General features: G+C 44.2%; 2 protein-coding genes across 6 annotated transcripts in view; both read left to right on the plus strand.

Moving 5' to 3' along the window:
- Window positions 1-10,301, plus strand: part of AP1G1 (adaptor related protein complex 1 subunit gamma 1) — a 35,305-nt gene extending 25,004 nt beyond the window's left edge. For all 3 annotated transcript variants that reach the window (XM_059857627.1, XM_059857628.1, XM_059857630.1), the window contains exons 12-23: window positions 229-369; window positions 677-731; window positions 1,803-1,925; window positions 2,237-2,326; window positions 2,830-2,957; window positions 3,528-3,632; window positions 4,123-4,264; window positions 4,832-4,958; window positions 5,393-5,488; window positions 5,727-5,887; window positions 6,871-6,969; window positions 9,060-10,301. In XM_059857627.1, coding sequence (XP_059713610.1) covers window positions 229-369; window positions 677-731; window positions 1,803-1,925; window positions 2,237-2,326; window positions 2,830-2,957; window positions 3,528-3,632; window positions 4,123-4,264; window positions 4,832-4,958; window positions 5,393-5,488; window positions 5,727-5,887; window positions 6,871-6,969; window positions 9,060-9,161 — 1,369 coding nt within the window. In that variant the 3' untranslated portion in view covers window positions 9,162-10,301. The remainder of the gene's footprint in view (window positions 1-228; window positions 370-676; window positions 732-1,802; window positions 1,926-2,236; window positions 2,327-2,829; window positions 2,958-3,527; window positions 3,633-4,122; window positions 4,265-4,831; window positions 4,959-5,392; window positions 5,489-5,726; window positions 5,888-6,870; window positions 6,970-9,059) is intronic.
- A 3,552-nt stretch (window positions 10,302-13,853) lies between these two features.
- PHLPP2 (PH domain and leucine rich repeat protein phosphatase 2) overlaps window positions 13,854-18,145 on the plus strand; it is a 31,929-nt gene continuing 27,637 nt past the window's right edge. For 2 of the 3 annotated variants that reach the window (XM_059857642.1, XM_059857643.1), the window contains exons 1-3: window positions 13,854-14,033; window positions 14,231-14,475; window positions 17,066-17,173. In XM_059857642.1, coding sequence (XP_059713625.1) covers window positions 13,890-14,033; window positions 14,231-14,475; window positions 17,066-17,173 — 497 coding nt within the window. In that variant the 5' untranslated portion in view covers window positions 13,854-13,889. The remainder of the gene's footprint in view (window positions 14,034-14,230; window positions 14,476-17,065; window positions 17,174-18,145) is intronic. The other variant, XM_059857645.1, reaches the window with a different exon arrangement.

Raw genomic sequence — 18,145 nt, forward strand, 5'->3', positions numbered from 1 at the left:
ATGTTTCTAGAGCACCCCATAGCCCCACTCTCCCTTAATTTTTTGGAGAGTGGATATTGGTCTGCCTATGAACAAAAAAATACTACACATTAAATGTGGAAGGCTGTTCTCACAGGATTGATCTCTACTTAATTAAAAATTAACTGCATTTTTGTCGCTGGATTTCAGGTGTTTTTACTTCCTTCACTAGGTGGAGTTACTTGATTGGTTTTCTGTCTCTTGCCCTAGGCGTGCAATGGAACTGAGTTTCGCTCTTGTTAATGGGAACAATGTCCGTGGAATGATGAAGGAGTTGCTGTATTTCCTAGATTCTTGTGAACCGGAGTTCAAGGCAGACTGTGCATCTGGAATATTTCTTGCAGCTGAAAAGTATGGCATTGTTTTACTTGCTAATAATTTTTGGTACATCCTCGGGATTGTGAGCACCTTGTGTGTTGTTTCTCTCCCAGCTTGTTCCCAAGAGAGAATGTGTTGATTCATTTCTTCTCCGTTCGCTGATTTATGTGTGGTTTGTCAGTTGTAGCCCTCCCTCAGTATTGATGTCCCTCCTCACGAAGCAGTGGGCTAGGAAGTAACTGAAAGGGGGAGTTCTGATGATGCTGGGTTTCCTGCTGGTGTTGAAGATGTGTTTCCTGCTGGCAGTTAGAGCAATAACTTGTTTTCTTAATTTTGTCAGATATGCTCCTTCCAAGCGCTGGCACATAGACACAATTATGAGAGTCTTAACAACGGTAAGTGAAATTGCCTCTCTTGTGTGTGACTACATAAAATTTTCTTAATTCTGGAGGAAGTTACCATCAAGTTAGAGATGGTTCTAAAGGCTGGCAGGTAACAAGTGCTAAAATACATGGAGATGATAGTGACATTTACTGAGTTTGCATATTTCTGACTGGCTGCCTGGGATCACTGAGTGATTTTTTTAGAAGAGCTGTACTATTTCACAAACACACAAGAGTAACAGTGTGTAGCAGTGTTTCTACTGCAGTAATCACACTAGCTTCTAAGGACAGCTCTTGGGCTGTCTGATTCCAATATGCAGTCCTTTCAGAGGAGAGTGAATACAGCCTGAAGTGACTTGCAAAGAGAAAGGGGGTGAAAGATTTTCTTGGAATTACTCCAAGTTGAGTTTATCAAAACTTGTTAATGAAACTGTGTCAACAGCCTTCTAGTTCACCTTCTTTGGGTTTAATTATTACTCTTTATCTATTTGAATGTATCTATAAACATCACAGCTGAGGTGGAGCTGGAGCAGTGCTTTGGCAATGAGAGAAGAGATCTTGGTGACTTGGGTAGGCTGTGTGTTCTGTGAGGCAAGGGAGTGGGAAGAGATTTATCAGTATGAGTTCTCAAATTTGAGAAGTTCAGCAAAAAGTTGGTCTGGCTGGGATGCTCTTTTGTCACCTTGAAACAGAGAGTAGATTTGTCTGAAGTGAGGATTAATTTCTGTTGGAAGGTTGGCTGTGAGAATTGCTCTCAGATTACTTTCTCCAGTAAAGTAATTGCCTTTTCTTGTCTGCTAGATAAACCACTCATAAGGTTGTATTCATTTCTGCACTCTATCCTCTTGCAGTTTCAGGGTATCTGTAGTGTGGATTTCACCGAGTGTAGTTTCATTTGTTGGTAAATGTGCTGTCCTGTACTTCTGCCCCCCTGAGGGTGCTCAAAGTGAGCTCAAAGTGCTCATGGATGAAAGGGTTGATTTTTTTATTTCCAGATGCATCAGGTGGTTTTGTGAAGGGTATCACAGCTGCTGAGTGTAACTTAAGAAGGTCCATAGTAAAACCTAACAATTGTTCTTGCAGGCAGGAAGTTATGTTCGTGATGATGCTGTTCCCAATCTGATCCAGTTAATAACTAATAGTGTGGAGATGCATGCCTACACTGTGCAGAGACTCTACAAAGCCATCCTCGGAGATTATTCCCAGGTAAAACCAAATGCAGCTGACTTCAATTTCTTTGTTGTACTGCAATAATTATGCACGTTTACTTAGCATCTCAGGGAAAGCCAACATCACATTGTCTGGCTCCAAGGGAGAGGCTGCTGAGCAGGCATGTCTTCTATAAGTTCATGTTCTTTTTAGTTTCTCCAATTCTCTTACAGAATTCTTGATCGAATCAGATATTCCTCTTTCTTCTGCTTTGGAAGGCTAAGCTTGCTCCTGGAAATGTGGATGGTTTAATTTATCATGCAGCCAGCCATTTATCTCTTAGCCTTCTCTGGTTTTTCTTCCAACAGCAACCACTGGTACAAGTTGCCTCCTGGTGCATAGGAGAGTATGGAGATCTTCTGGTGTCCGGTCAGTGTGAAGAGGAGGAACCAATACAGGTATACCTTGGGAGTGAACTGCAACTGGACACCTGTCTGAGGCTGGACCCACTTGATGCTTGCTAGGTGAAGGGAGTGCTTTCAGCAGTTCCCTAACGCCGATGTCCATGATGGTAATGGACCCTGGACAGGAATCTCCTTTCCCCGCTGCAGGCATGGACTGTGTAAATACTGGATGTGTGGAGTGTTGCTACAACTTGGCAGAATAGTGTCTGGTTGGTTTCAGAGCCAACTGATTTGGAAGAAATCTGCTAGGGTCTTAGTGTATTTCAGTGATAAACCTGCTCTTCAATGTCTGAAACAGGAACTGTATTTTAAAACTCATACCATAAGATCTCCACCTGGATGCATGTCTCTTACACTCTGAACATAATGTTACAGGCTCAGAGTTGCAGAAGAGTGTGACATGGCCATTAAGCAAGAGACAGGTTTTTACAGTATGGGCTGGAAGGCTTGCTGTAAGCTCCTCTCTGTCTTAGCCTAACCTCACTGTACCTTTTCAGGTAACAGAGGATGAAGTTCTTGATATTTTAGAAAGCGTCCTGATATCTAATATGTCTGCATCTGTGACACGAGGCTATGCTCTCACTGCCATCATGAAGCTTTCCACAAGGTTCAGCTGCACTGTCAAGTGAGTTCCCTTTGGTGGTACACTGCATAGGGCTTTGTTGCAAATACACTGATGTCAGTTGTCTTCAGTAGGAGTATTCCTTGAACATGTTCTCCTTCTGTGATTTGCAAGAGTCATCATGTTACTTGTTGGCTTTTACAGTCCTCCTTTGCTCACAGGATGGAAGATGTCAGCTGTGGGTACTGTTTTCTCTAGGGATGCCCTCTGCTGTGTGGGGACTTGATCCATGTTGCTGTTTCTTGAAAACTCCTTTATTTCAGTGGACTGTTCTTTCTCATTCCTTTTTTGGATGATGGAGAGAAAAATAGCCTTGTTTCCTGTTGGACACTTCTCAGTGTGTGTAGTTGAGCTTTTTTATGGTATATCCTAAGGTGGTGTATGAATCACCTGCTGATGCTTTTGTGAAGGGACAGTTCATATATGGATGTTACATGGTTACTGCTGTTTTACGTGAGTTATGTGGACTCCTGTTGAACAGAAACTCACTAGCATCTTCAGGATGACACATGCTAATCTCTTGCTTATTGCTGCTAATTCCATGGTGTGTTTGTTTTCCCTTCCCCCCAATAGTCGAATTAAGAAGGTCGTTTCCATCTACGGAAGCAGCATTGATGTGGAGCTACAACAGAGAGCTGTGGAATATAATGCACTTTTCAAGAAATATGATCACATGAGGTAAGTGCTGATAGAGATTTGGTGTTTGAAAAGGATCATTGTCTGCTCTGATCTCCTGTGGATGACAATGTGTTGGGAGAACTTTGGTGATTTTTGTTAAGGTTACAGAGGACCTAGAATCCCTCCCCTTCTACAGGGTTAGCAAGTGTTTTAAGGACTTAATGCATCCTGTGTTACTGTTCTGTGATCAGAGATTGTCTCTGCCAAAGCATTTGTTCTGCTTTGAGCCTGAGCTTGTCAAGTGCTGGGGGGAAGCAGGAGACAGGAGGGCTTGTTTGTCTTTTAGCTGTCAACTAGTGTATTTGCACTGGCACAGAATGCCAAGGATTGCTTCTGACCACCTCCAACTGTCATGCAGTCTTGCAGTTCCCCTGTGTTGGAGCTCAAGTGAAAAGGCAGGTTCTTCCATATATATCAGCTCTTGAATGTCTAAGTATTTAGATTGGGATGCAGGAAGATGGCACAGTGTAACTATGTCAGCTTCTTTCAGGCCAGCGCTGCTTGAGAGAATGCCAGTAATGGAGAAAGTCACCACAAATGGCCCTGCTGAGATTGTACAGACCAATGGAGAGACAGAGACAGCAGTACTGGAAACCAAACCTCCACCCTCTGGATTGCAGCCTGCTAACCAGGTAACAGAAACTGACCCAGGATAAATTTCCACTGCCTGTCAGACCATGTTCCAGCCTGTGCCAGCGGCAAGCTGAGACCATCTCCCTCGCCCTCTCTGCTTCTTAGCTGTTTCTGACTGGTGATGATTGTATCATTGCTCTGCTCTGATGGCTCTAATGTCCAGAACAGGTGTGTGGGACAGGTCATTGTAGGCTGAGGAGCAGGGTGGAGTTGTACCAGTTGGTTGTGGTGCTAATAATGCCAAGGTTGTGTGTTTGATCCCCTTATGGGCCATTCACTTTAGAGTTGGACTCAATGATTCTTGTGGGTACCTTCCAACTCAGAATATTTTGTGATTCCTCAAACTTAGTGTGCGTGAACCCAGTCCTTCCCTATCTCTTCAGTCCCTCAAGCATGGAAACTAGATTTTTTGTGGGGCATGGGATCACAATGAAACTAAGAACCCCTCTAACTGGCCATCAGCTCTGGTGGTCTTTAGTTTGAGAACAAATAGAGCACACTGCATTTGCAAAGAAAAGTAGCAGAATGTTGAATATATGTAAGTATTACATCCACTCTCTCATTAGGCAAATGATTTATTGGACTTGTTGGGGGGAAGTGATATAACACCTGTAATTCCCACTGCACCTACAAGCAAGCCAGCCACTGCTGGTGGGGAGCTGCTTGACCTCCTGGGAGACCTCAACCTAACAGGTGAGCAGGCTGCATTTCTTAGAAGTCTACATTCTCATCCCTGGGATGGGATGAGGGTGGGCTGCTTCTTCATTGTCTTTTAGGTCCTAGTTTTTACATTTACTGTTACCAAGATCCATATTAGCATACAGGTGGGAGTCAGGGAACGAAGTCACAGGTTGATTCTGCATGATTAGCTGGTGAGACTTGAGCATTTTCACACCTGAGTCTGGTAGTGCTGTGAGCCTTTCCAGAGAGGACTATGGGATGTGAGGAATTAATTCCATTTGAATACTTGCTAGTTCTTGAAAGCAAAGAAGGGGAGGATAACAACACTGGTGATTTATAGAGCTTCATGTAAAGAAATACAAAATGCAGCATTCATTCTTTGGTAAAGGAGTAATTAGTCTTCATTTCCTGACAGCAAAGTATTAATCCTTCAACATTTCTTGTAGGTTCTCCAGTATCTGCCCCTGCACCGCAGATAGCGCAGCCTCCGTTCCTGCTTGATGGACTTACAACTCAGCCTCTCTTCAATGATATTGCTGCAGGTTAGGGACATTGAAAATCCTTTGCCTGAAGTGCCCCAAAACCTAACTAGAAGAGGAAATAAGGAATAGTAGGAAAAAAAAAAATAAAAGGGAGGCAGTTTGAAAGTGTGCCATAGATACTTCAGCGCATGGGGGTGTGTTTGATTTTCAGAAGAGTCTGGGGTAAAGTAAGTGCATACTATGATGTTGAGAATGATCTCCAGATTCTGTAGGTCATCTGCTTTTTTGTTTCCTACAGGAATCCCCTCCATTACTGCATACAACAAAAATGGGCTGAAGATTGACTTCACCTTTGAGAGGTCGAACACCAACCCTAGTGTCACTGTAATCACGATACAGGCCTCCAACAGCACAGAGCTGGAGATGACAGATTTTGTTTTCCAAGCTGCAGTACCAAAGGTAGAGCCACTTAGGGCAGCTACAGTGAGAAGTTCAAGGGCCAGTTGCAAATGCTTGCTAATTGGTTCTTTCATGTAGATGGAAACTTGCAAGGTAAACAAGGCTGAGAACTATTCCAGGTTTCTCTTAGTGCACAGTTAGGTCATCTCTTTCCAGTCTGAAAGTACATGTTGTAAATGCAGTAGAACACAGATTCCAATCAAATTGGACAAAATTGTGTTTTGAAGTCACCACTTTCTAGAAAAATGGCTAAACCTGAGGGAAAAAAAAAAAACATTTGGGTCAAAATCAGTATTTTGGAGACACTAATCATACCCTTTATTCTTAATTTCTAAGAAATATACTGTGTTTTTTAGAGCTATGAATACATGAAAGAAAAAAATCTTTTGGAGCTATTAGTTGCTTATAAAAATTAAAATGAGTCACAATATTGTGATTAATGGCATTCCTCATTTAAGGAAGTGAATTGTTTCCCCTTGCACTCAGCTGCAGCACGAAATGCGAGTGACGGATATTGCCGAGTTTATAGCAGAGCAGACTATTGAAGCAGCATGTTACTGGAATGCTCTCCAAATTTGGAACAGTACATTCACTTCTAGGAACTATTATTCCTCTAACTTGGATTCAAGTAGGTTTTACACCTACCATAGGAAGCAGTCAGGGAAAGACAGTCCTCCTGAAGTTAGAGGTGTGCTGACTGTTCCTCTGAGTGCAACACATGGAAGCAAGTATTGCTGCTGATCTTGATACACTGCAGTAAGCCCTCACCTCCTATTATTTGTTTTACCCGCATCCTACTTGCAGAGAAAGCAGGTGGACAAGTGAGTGTGTTGTTCTTAAGGAGCAGCAAGATGGGGAATTCAAGAACTGATTATTCAGGACCAGAAACCGAACTTTTAATTTTCCTTGCTTTCTTTCAGTGCAAACAAGTCACTTCTTACTTGATTACACATCAAATTGTTTTGGTTTTGCCCTGTTTTCAGACATTCCAGCTGCAGCTTCTGTCTCCCAGCAGCAGTGTCATCCCTGCATTTAATTCTGGGACCATCACACAGGTCATTAAAGTCCTGAATCCACAGAAGGTGAGTGATTCCAAGAAGAATTGTTGAAGATACTGTCTTGTAATCATTCATTTAATGCCAGTCAGGGATGCATCTCTGATGAGAGGTAGGGAGTGATGGTAGTGAATGATATGTTTTTCATGGCAGTCACTTCATTTAGAGTTAGGAAAAATTTATGAAAAACACAGGAGGTTCTGGACACAGGTTTGCTCTTCTCTTTGGTTATACTGCTAAAGCAGTTTAATAGCTTTGCTATCTTGAAGTCATTCATGCCTTGCATTGCAGTGTATAAGTTTTCAAATGGCCAGAGGAACATAAACAAGGTGTTTCTATGGGTTGTAAAAGTGATGTTTGGAAGGCAAGCATCTCGACACATAAAGATATTCAGCAGTTGTTCTTGCTGTCTGTGGTGGTGTTATTGAAGTCTTTTTACACAAAAAAGCAGCTTGATCCATATTCTTAAAATTGTCTGTTAAGTGCTCTCATTTGTTTTTAATGTGATGAGTGTAGTTTTAAATAGTTGATGGAAAGAATCTTTAGGAGTGATGTAATTGTAATTCCATTTGTTTTACAGCCTTCAGAGACAGTCTTCAAGACTGGGACACAACAGACTTGAGGGGAGGGAGGGATGTGGCCCACATTTCCTCCTTAAGAGGGTTTGCAAGTGCTCTGATGGCATCAGAAAGAAAAATAAAATTGAGATCATACTTTTTCCTTTGAAACAGCCGTAAGATCCTAAATGACTCTCGGAATTTAAAACATCTGAAGCTTTTCAGAGGTTAAAACTGATGTACTGTTCTAGACATAAAGTGTTTCTGCTAGATTGATGTGCAAGTGAGAAAAAAAAAAAATCACAAATTTCAGCCCAAGTTTCACTGAATGTCAGTCTTCTAGTGCATAGTTTTTGTGGTTTCCGTGCATCTCCCTCTATTTCCATGTACTCTGCTGGGTTCTGCCTATATTAAGCCACAAGGCTAATTATTCTGTGCCTTCTATACATCTGATACCAGTTTCTCTGTGATGCTGTAGAGCACCTTTCAAAGATCACCTTGAAAGTTACTTTCTGAACTTTGGAGGGTTTAGGTGTTTTCCTGTAATGTCCCAGAATGGGACCTGCAAGGTGAAGCACACCTAGGGTAGTGGCATGCTTTCTTGTAGGAATGCCACAACTCCTAGGAACACTTCAGAGTACAGAGGTGCAAAATAAAGCCGTCATGCTTTATTGAAACTAATGGCTAGTTTTCCAAAATTACAAATAAACCCAAAAGTGACACTGATGATGTTGATCTATTAGTCATACAGCATAACTTCTTTATCCTAAGCCTCATTGAAGCAGTCATGGTCTTCCTTTTTTCCCCTCTGCTATCCCTTTTGTGTATTTGCCTGTAGGTATGGAGAAAAGAGACAGAAATGGTCAACTTTTGGCTTTTTATTTTTGGATTTTTTTTGAGAGGGAATAGGGAACCTGACTGGAGCGTGCTGTATTCTAGCTGTTTTTAAGGGCCACCTAGTATCTGGGTGACAGCCAAATGATAGTGTAAAGTGATCTCTGAGCTATTACATCATTTAGTTAGAGCAGAAGGGAATGTTCTTGGAGAGTCTGTTTCCAGTCTTTCGTAGGCTATTTCCTTCACAGTGCTGCTGAGCTGTGCAGTACTTGAAGCTGCCAGACTGCTGCGTTGAATGGACGGCCCATCTCTCCCGGCAGGCCCAAGTGCAGTGCAGCAGAGTACAGATCTGCCACCTGCTTTCTTCTGTTGTTAACTGGAATTTGAAGGTGGTTAATTTTGTATTTAAGGACTTCGGTGCTTGCAAGAGCAGGGCCAGTGCAGACACAAACATGGGTAGAAGCTGTGCTGTAACTTTTCTAAGAGCTTGTACCTGATCTGAGAACTACAGTGACCAATTAATGTCTCACCAGATGAAGCATTTATCTGCAGTGTCATAGCTCACCCTGCACATACTCCCAGCAAGCTCTTGCGTTCAGGAGGAGTCTGTTTTGAGTATTCCTGGGGTGGGGGAGGGGAATTGGATGAGGTGGGAAGTCTCTGACCTTTAATGAAGACCTGAATTTGTTTTGTGTTTGTTTGTTTCCCCCTTTTCTCTTGTAGCAACAACTACGTATGCGGATCAAGTTGACATATAATCACAAGGGCTCAGCAATGCAGGATCTAGCAGAAGTCAACAACTTCCCCCCTCAGTCTTGGCAATGAGGCTCTGGCACCATTCTTATTCTCATCCCACTCAATCAAAAGAACTCTGGGAAGAAGGTTGTGATCCTTGGCAATCCCCCAAACTGCACCATGGGCATGGGGAACAAAAGAGACATGCTGATGAGGAGGAATTTTCCTGAAGTGATTGCTGACTTTGAAGCATATCTGTTAAGATTAATCTCCTCTCCTCTGCTGATGAGGCTGGTGGCTTGTGGAGGCTACTGTGCACTCCCTCACACATGCATTCACAGCCAGAAGCAACATTCCCTTCTCCCCTTCCCCACCCTCCTTCCCCCTCAAAAAGAAACACAGTCTGGTTGGAAGAGAAGTCTGGAATTTCTAGCAGGGAAACTTTCTTCTCTCTGCAGCAAGTGAGCAGTTGCTCCTTCTTTCTGCTGTCTTTTTTTTCCCTGGGGTGGGTAAGGCGTGCTGTCATTCATTTCTAGCTGGATTCCTTCAGGCATTTTCATCTGGGACTCAGATGGGGTCTTGGGGAATGCCAGGCTGCCCTTAGTCTTTCTTCTTGTATCCCCTAGGTCTTAAGGGGCTGGAGGCTTCTTATGACCTACTCAGTGCATTATTGTATACACACACTTCTTAGTTATGTGCTGCATACCAAGAGCAAGTGAGGCCTTTGGAGTTCATCTGCAAACCTGGAACAGTGCAGAAGAGGTGCTGGTAAGAGTTGGTAAAATTGCTTCGGTGCTGTACTTGAAAATGAAGCCCTTACACCTGAATTTTCTTTCCTTCCATCAGTAGGCACAGCCATGCAGATTCAGAGTCTTCTGTAGCTTCCCCAGAAAGTGAAGTGAGTTATGAGAGACATAGAGATAAAAGGAGCAGCTGGTTTTCTACCACATACAGTTTCAAAGTCTTTGAACCTGTCAGTTGTGGTTTATGGGTAGAAAAGACACATTCAATTTTGTAGATCAGTTTTTGGGCAAGGGCTTTGCTCCTGCTGGGAGACTCATCAGAGACTATGCTGCAAAGTTGCTCTTCCTGGTTATTCCAGAACTTCTCCCCAATTTTATTTCCAGAGCCTGTTGTAGACTCCCTGGGTTCCACTTGAGTTACTTCTGACTGGGATATTTGTGTTGTATCTGTAATATTGGCACTGAAATAAAGACCATGCAGTTTAAAGAGATCTTTTCCCATTTTTTTACTTAGTTGATCCTTGCTCCCCTTTCAGAATTAATGTGCCAGTTCACATTCAGACTGAAAGTAACTAAACTGTGTTTTGAACGGAAGCCAGTTGTTTGAGTATTTGGATCCAAAGATGCAAGGTCTGGTTGCCCTCTGAGCTCACAGAAGGCTGTATTCAGGGATGTCCCTGCAGGAACTCCCGGGAGGTGGTGCAGTTCTGGGCAGTCTCTAAGAGGTGATTTGTAAGACAGACAAAAGCACAGTGTGATAAACTCCAGATGTTCAGTGCTCTTTAGGATATATCGTAGGTCTTCATTTTTGAGTGTGCTGGTAAGCTGAAGGTTGGGCACTTCTGCTTCAGTTCTGTTCTAGGGCTTTCCAAATCATTGAGTGCTCTGAGCACAAGCGTAGACATAGTTTCTTGTGTCCACAGGAGTGCTGACACTGGGCTCCAGAACTTGCCAAAAATGTTGCAAGAGTGATCTTCAGTATACTTAGGGAAAACTGAAGACCTGTTCTGCCCTTGAATTGGGAGCAGGAGGCCACTGAGGGTTGTTCGGTCTGGTCTGGTCTTGACTGCATTAAGCAATATAATGTAGGACTGACACTAATTTAAGTGCTGGTCCATGTGTAGTGGAGTAAATTTATCTTCTCTTGAAGGGTATTTTTGCTACCTTACTGATTGAACTGGTTTGGGCCTTTGGATTAGCAAAGAGCTTTTTTTTTTTCCTGGAACTGGCATCAGTAGGGCCATAAAATCTAGAAGAACAATGTATGATTTCCTTAAAGTGAACTTTGGGTTGTGGTAGGGTCATGCCTTGGCTATCAGTGGAGAGATCTATCCTGTGCTTAGCTGGAAGCATCATGAAACAGGCAGTTTTGCAGGAAATGGCTGAATCAGGGTCTGTATCTGGTGCTGAGCATTTAGCTTAATCGTTTTCACTGCCTATGTTGTTGTTCATTGCCCCACCAGCTCAAACTCGCTGTTGAAGACTGAGCACGTTACATCGATACTCCAGTGAGCTCTGAGAGCGTCCCAGATAAAAAGCTAACGGGAAGTCTTTGCCTTGGTTCCTGAACTCCTCATAAGCTCTACCATTCTCTTCACAGAGTTGTACATGATCACTCGTACTGAAAGCCAGCATGCCTCGCTCTCCCTTTGGTTTTGCTGGGAAAGAGCACTGGGACAGGAAATTAGATGGGAAGGAAGAAGAATATGGTCTCTCACCTGGCCAGTTTGTTGCAGCAGAGTTGGGAACAGTGTATGTTGTCCCTCTTGTCATGCTTGTTTTCTGTCCCCTAGAGCAGCTGTCCGTCTCTGGTAAGCTTGTGGGGTGAATTCTTTCTGTGTTCTTGGCTCCTTCAGCCACCCTTGCACTGTGTCTGTGGGGAAATGGGCATTTCGTCCTGTATTTGAGTCAAGCTGGAGGAGGCGATACGTGTACCCAAAATACGCTTTGCAGGAAGCCATCCCTTGGCTATGAAGTACTCCTTTGTAGCAGCCAAACATTCCATTTGTCCTTGGAGCTCTCCCCTCCTCGCTAAGGGATGGATGCTGACATTGCACAAGAAGGAAGGCCAGGCTTCACACCTTCCCCCATCTGGAATAGATAATGCTGCTTGCTCCTTGACCCCATGTGCATTCCGAGCTCTGTGCTGCTGCTGTGTTTTTCCTCTGGAGAGTACTCGCACGTCTGAGGCACTCCGAGCACACGCTGAGTCCTCTTCCCACCGGTTGAATGCAACAATTTACAGGCCTGGTCAACGTTTTCCTTGCTTCAGTGTAAGGGGGATATAAAGGCAGCAAGATATGGACTTCATGGCTAATCTTACTAGTATCTGCATGGGAGGCTTTGGAACTGGGAGACACTGGCTGTCTGTTTTTCCAAGTGAATGTATTTTCAGTCAAAAAATGACAGAAACAATAGTGGCCATAATGGGCCTGAAGGGGGAGGAGACATGGAAAGGTCCTAAAAGTGGACTTTGTCCAGGTCTTGGTGGCACAAAATATGGCCTTGAACAACTTATTGAAGCAATAGCAGTGAGGGGACTGTCTTTACAGTACCTTGGATCTATAACTCAGAAGATACTGAAGCAGCTGGGAAAGTACCAGTGCCTTGCCTAAGGCTGGTACTAGCTGTGAGCCACAGCAGCAGTGACGCTGGTGCACTTTTATGTGTTCATTTTCTACTTGGAGGCTGTGAGGGAAGGAGCTGCTGGACTGCTTCCCTTTTAACTTTCACTCTACTCCTGTATATTCCTTTTTCTTTCATGATGTTGTAATTTAAATTTTACACAGAGCCCCACCCCACCTCTTTGACAGTATAGAGAAAAAAAAGGCAAACAAAAAACTACTAAAATACAAACCCAGCAAATTTAAAGTGAAAAGTATGCCATTCGAGGCAGGGCACCTGTTGGCACTTGAAAATCTGGAGACCTATTTTTGACATGTGAAAAATGTAGGTAAATGCTGAGTCATAGGTGAGTGAGGAGCTTAACAGATGTAAACATTTACATGGGATGCATTAGACTTCTGCTGTGTGTATTGTCTTTTGGTTGAAACAAATTATGAAGTGACTAATAAAATGAGTCAATATTCAATGATTTAAAAATTGCCTTGTTACTTTCTACCAATACAGTGGGATAGCGTGTTTTGATTCTTAATGTTTGGCCATGGCAACATCAGATGACACAAAATAGTAAGGCCATGTTTTGAAAAAACTTTCCTGTAAATTTTGGAGATCAAGATGGGTGGACAGTTGCAAAACACTTGAGCAGGTCCTGTGGAATACCAGCCTGAGAGAGAGTATGCTAGTTACGAGCAGCAATGCTTGTCCAGATGCTAGAAAGGTGTGGTGGGATCTGAACAGAAGAAATGTGTTTGGAGCCTGCTCTGGGAGCCTGTTAAAAGACCCCTTTCATACTCCATGTGACTCTTGGACAAGGATTGTCACCATAGCTCTGTCCCCACGCCTGTTTTGTGTTTTCTAGTCACAGTCACATTTCACTAGATGACCTTTCATGTATTTTCAAATGTGTAATTTCACTGTGGGGAAGGTGGATGCTTTTTTTTTAATGTTCTTGATCCTGTTGAGGCAGAAACAGCGGCTGCCCTAAAACATACTCAAATTCTTGCAAACTGTCATGATGATGTCAGTTGTAGATTATGATGTCACTAGTAGTTATTGACATTATTAGTAGCAGCCACTAGTTAAGACTGGCAGAGCTTTCGTGATGGACGTGCAGGGCAGCAGGAGTATGGTGATGCTGGGCTGTTGAGCAGCGTCCCTCCAGCTGCGGGGCGCTGACGGTGACAGGTCCTGGAGGTCTGTGAAGGGCGAGCGGTGACAGGTGCGTTTGCAGCGTTCCCGTGAGCTTGGCCTCTTCCCCGCCCGGCTGGCGAGCGGCTCGCACTCGGCACCCCTCGCTGGTGGCAGGCACGGAGCTCGGGGCGCCCGGGCCGGAGCGGCTCTGGCGCGTCCCGCAGCTCCCGTCGGAGCCGCCGCCCGGGGCGGGGCCTGGGCCGGACGACCCGTGCGCTTCCGGGGCGGTGCCGCGGAGGCCCGGCTGTGGGTCCGGCCGGCCATGGGGGAGGCCGGGCCGGGTGCGGGGCTGGCTGCCGGGCTGGGGCCCAGGGAGGCGCAGGAGCCCGAGGAGGATGAGGCGGCGGCGCCGGGCGCCCCACGGGGATGCCGGGCCGGATCCCGCGGCGGCATCCGGGTGCTGAAGGTGAGGAGGGGACCGAGGCCTTCGCCGCTCCGGGCGACTCGGTGGGGTGGAGGGGAGTCGGCTGCGGGACACCTGCCCGCTGCGATCTCGGTCTTTCCCATGGCAGTGGCCGCTGCCTGGGCGGAGCGGGCCGGTGCTGGCCGGGCCGGAGCGCGGCCGCGGGCGGTGCTGACGCTCGGCTCTGGGCTGCCTTGCAGAGGAACGCGAAGCGCACCGGGAGCAGGAGCTGCCAGAGCAGGAGTCGGGTTGGTTCCCGTGAGAGGACCTGGCTGAAAGGGGACGTCGGACGAGGCTGCGTGTATGTTTATGGAGGAGACTCAGCAGCTGCGGCTCCCTCGGACTTGCGCCTGGTCCTCTGTACAGTGGACACCCAAGCCTCGGAGATCTGTGACAGAGAAGGGAGGAAAAACCTCTTTTTGCAGCTTCATGGAGACCTGGTCAGGTGAGGGCCGAGAAAGGCTAAACCTGACTGAGAGATGTTTTGTACAGGTTTGCGAGGCTCTTGTTCACCGTGTCCCTATGCCTGTTGGCAGGGCAGGTAGGGAACAGGCAGAGGTAGTAGCTGGCGGTCAGGTACAGCCTTGAGTCATGCACTTCATAAAAATTAGATAATGGTGAAATAGAGGTTACACACCTCGTAGTTATGTCTTTAACAGGGAGGGTTTGACTGTTGTTCCAGCCAGAAATATGTCCTCTTTTTCTGAGTAGAGACACCTGTTCATATATTCCTTTGTTATGTTCTCTGTTATGGAGATTTTAGCATCTGGACAGCCTGATCTATTTAAGAGGCTGTAAACAGTTACTTTGAGTCAGCAAAAGAAGTAAGGTGCTTTCGCAATTATGTCATTTAATATTTACACGTGGGTAATTTTTTTTGCTGAGAAGAGTTACCAGCTAAATAATTAAAGGCAGACAGAAATTGTAGCAAGGGTTATATAAAGAAAGCTTAAGCATCAGATGCTGTGTTTTAGGCTAGAAGTCAGTTTGGGCTGAAAATAGGTGGCTCAGGGTTTAATGTGTGTGAACTTTATGCTGTGTGTTATGGAGTCCTCTAGGTTTAGAAGCTCCCATTCAGTTTGTTAGGATTTAAACTTTGCACTGATTCTTCTGGTCTTAAGATTCAGTTGCAAAATTGCCACTCCTGTTCTCAGGGGCAAGTAATTGCTGTGGTCTCCTTACTTAAAGGTTAAGCAGTAGATACAATGCATTTTGGACAGAGCTAGTAGCTGGATTTTTGATGTGAAATGAAGGTTACAGGTTGCATGTGTCCAAATCTTAAAACTCTGATGTATGTTTGCTCTGTAATGGGGTGGGAACGCTGGTGGTGGGAGATGCAGAGAGAGCAGGATGTGTTTGAAACGGTCGGAAAAGGTTATTTAGAACCATTTGCCTTACCCTGGTCAGAGTTACAGGAATTAATGATGGATTAGTAAGAAACACTGTATGAGAACAGATGGACACTTGAACACTGCCACTGAGGCAGCTGAAAACCTCTGTTTGTTGCTTGAAAAATTTGTAAGGAAGTTGGCATGTTTTGTACCCTAATAGCGAGCAGATTTTCCATCATTTTTACAGAAGAGCAGAGCCAGTCGTGTAGATCATGAAACCGCTTAGGTAAAGCTTGTAGATGCGTACAGAGAGATACATTTTGACTTTATTTAACTTTTGAAGTGGCTTTTGGATTTGAATTCTTTTCACTCTCTCTTTTTTCCTGCTAGCTAGCTGTGCCTGTCTTTGATTTGTAGCAGATTTTGCACTGAATTAGCAAATTGTCAGCAAATTGCTGCCAGTCTTTTGGAAGCAAGTACTGAGCTGTAAATTATTACTTCCCACTCCTTTTGCCTCTTGCTATGTCTAGGACTTGGCCAAGATTTGTCATAAATTTTATAAAGAGTTCTTGGTTATGATGTGTCTATTCTTTGTAATTCTCAGAGGGTGTTTGTCACAGGAGAGATCCTTGAAATACTTCCCACTGGAGTGGTTCTTGGTAGGGAAGCAGGAGTTACCAGTATTGCTTCAGTAGCACCTGTGTTAGTAGCAGGAAGCAGACCTGAGTGGTATCTGCTTGCATGTCCTCAGGAAGATGACAGAGTGCTCAAGATTATCCTCATACCCTGTTGAGATAATTCCTTCCTCGAACAAACTTTACCAATTACTTTAATAACATGTTCACTATACAAATTGCTTCCTTAAATATCTGATCACATCTCACCATCTATGTGCTTCTCCCAGGCAGCTTCTGAATTCTTTGCCCTTTTAATATCAGCAGGTGACTTTCTTTCCAGAGCATGGCAGATGTTGGTTTGGCACCTGACTTGGAAGACTGAAAGCTGTATGGAAGAATAGCAGAAGCTCTTTTAGTAATCAGTCTAAATATTCAGCAATGTTCTTGTGATCATTCTGTTTCCTTTTCAATTCTGTGAATTCAAGTCAGTTTCTGTAAGAACTTTTTCTTCTCCACGATGCACCTCAAGGATCTTTAGCTTTCTCCTAGCCAGAATCTTTCTTTGTGCTTGTATCCCTTCATATCCATAAATTATATCTTCCTGCAGAGGGAAGGGTTAAACAGGAATTGCACGGATACCTTCTTTGCTCTGGATATTGCTCACAACAAAAATTTAAGCTTCCCAGATTCAAAAACTTTACCCTTAGTTACGGAGAGCTACAGTTGCAACAGGAATGAAACTGAAACTGTTGATCCTTCTTTTTGGCTTTTCTGTCTCCTTAAGCCTTTGCACCTGTGCTCCTGAGAGCTGCTGTGGGCAGCCGAAGTATTCGATCCCTGATGTGTGATACTGCTGAGGATGTCATGGGCTGTTGGTGCCAGCTCGCAGCTGCTGTGACAGCCGTGTGTTCTCGCGTGTGCCAGTGTTCAGAGCTCATTGTGTCGGGTACAGGATGAGTTTGTGCAGTTCTAATGTGAGCTAATGCCAGTTTGGATTTCACACCACATTGCTTTCTCTTCAACTATCAACCACATTGCCTTTTCAGGCTATAAAATTTGTTTGAGAGTAATCCTTCTTCTGATCCAGAGGTCCTGTATGTGAAGTGAGAGCTGCAATGTATCTCCTTGAAATACCTGAGTCATTTTACTTCTTGAGAAGTGTCTTGGTGACTCCAAAAGAAGCCTGGATGACTAGGTACTTGTAAATGGTGCATATTTTATGAAATCAGTCCTGCCTTAATTATTTGATGACATTTGTAAAGCTGTCAGTAATAGTGGAAATACTCTGATATAATAATTAAAAGCAATCAGAAATGTTCTTATTCTTAAGAAGAGATGAGAAGACGTGGAAAGGTTTGGTACATACAGCAATGAAATGTTTCCCATTAAGACACACAGTATAAATAATGTATGCGAGTCAACAAAGTTTAGTGGAAAACAGGTCCTAACTAGCAAATTCTATCTTGATGCTTTGAAATTTCGAGCTTGGTTGCCAAAGGTATTAGTCATTCATTGCAGTGAGATGTTAGACTGGGCTCTGAGCAGCCTGTTCAAGTCTAAGATGTCCCTGTCCATGGTGGGATAGTTGGAGTAGATGACCTTTAAAGGCCCTTCCTACCCAAAATGCCTGAGGTTCTGTGTTCTGATGTCATGGGGAGAAAAGCAATGCACAAACCAGTAAAACTCATTGGCTAATATCTTACAAACTGGAAACTGTTATTCAGTGTAAGCATCTTGTTTTGGGTGAGGAGCTGTTTGAAGGAAGAAATGTAAACTTGCATTGTTCAGTTTTCCCTGTTAACCCATGGCTAAAAGGTAAGAGCTCAGAAGGGCATGAATGGAGGGAGTGATAGGCACTGAGAAGTCAGTGCAGCAGGTTGCTCTAGATGGTTTAGCATGCAGTATTTCCTGGAAAACACTGCTTTTCAGGATCACTAGGTAGATTTATGTAAAAGACGAGTGTGCTAAATACTGCAAAGGAGAGGAAGGAGGCTATAAGTTGCCAAAAGATGCATTTCAGTAGCACTTGTGCGCTGGAGGGATCTGAGTCTAGAGCAGGTTTGGTCCAAGAACAGAATTGTGTTTGAGTTGAACCTATGTGTACATGCGGTTTTGTGAAGTCAGTGCATGGATACAGGGAACAATAACGTTAGTGCTTACCGAGTAG

Source organism: Haemorhous mexicanus, chromosome 12 (assembly GCF_027477595.1).
Source record: "Haemorhous mexicanus isolate bHaeMex1 chromosome 12, bHaeMex1.pri, whole genome shotgun sequence".
In the NCBI taxonomy this organism is placed as follows: Eukaryota; Metazoa; Chordata; class Aves; order Passeriformes; family Fringillidae; genus Haemorhous; species Haemorhous mexicanus.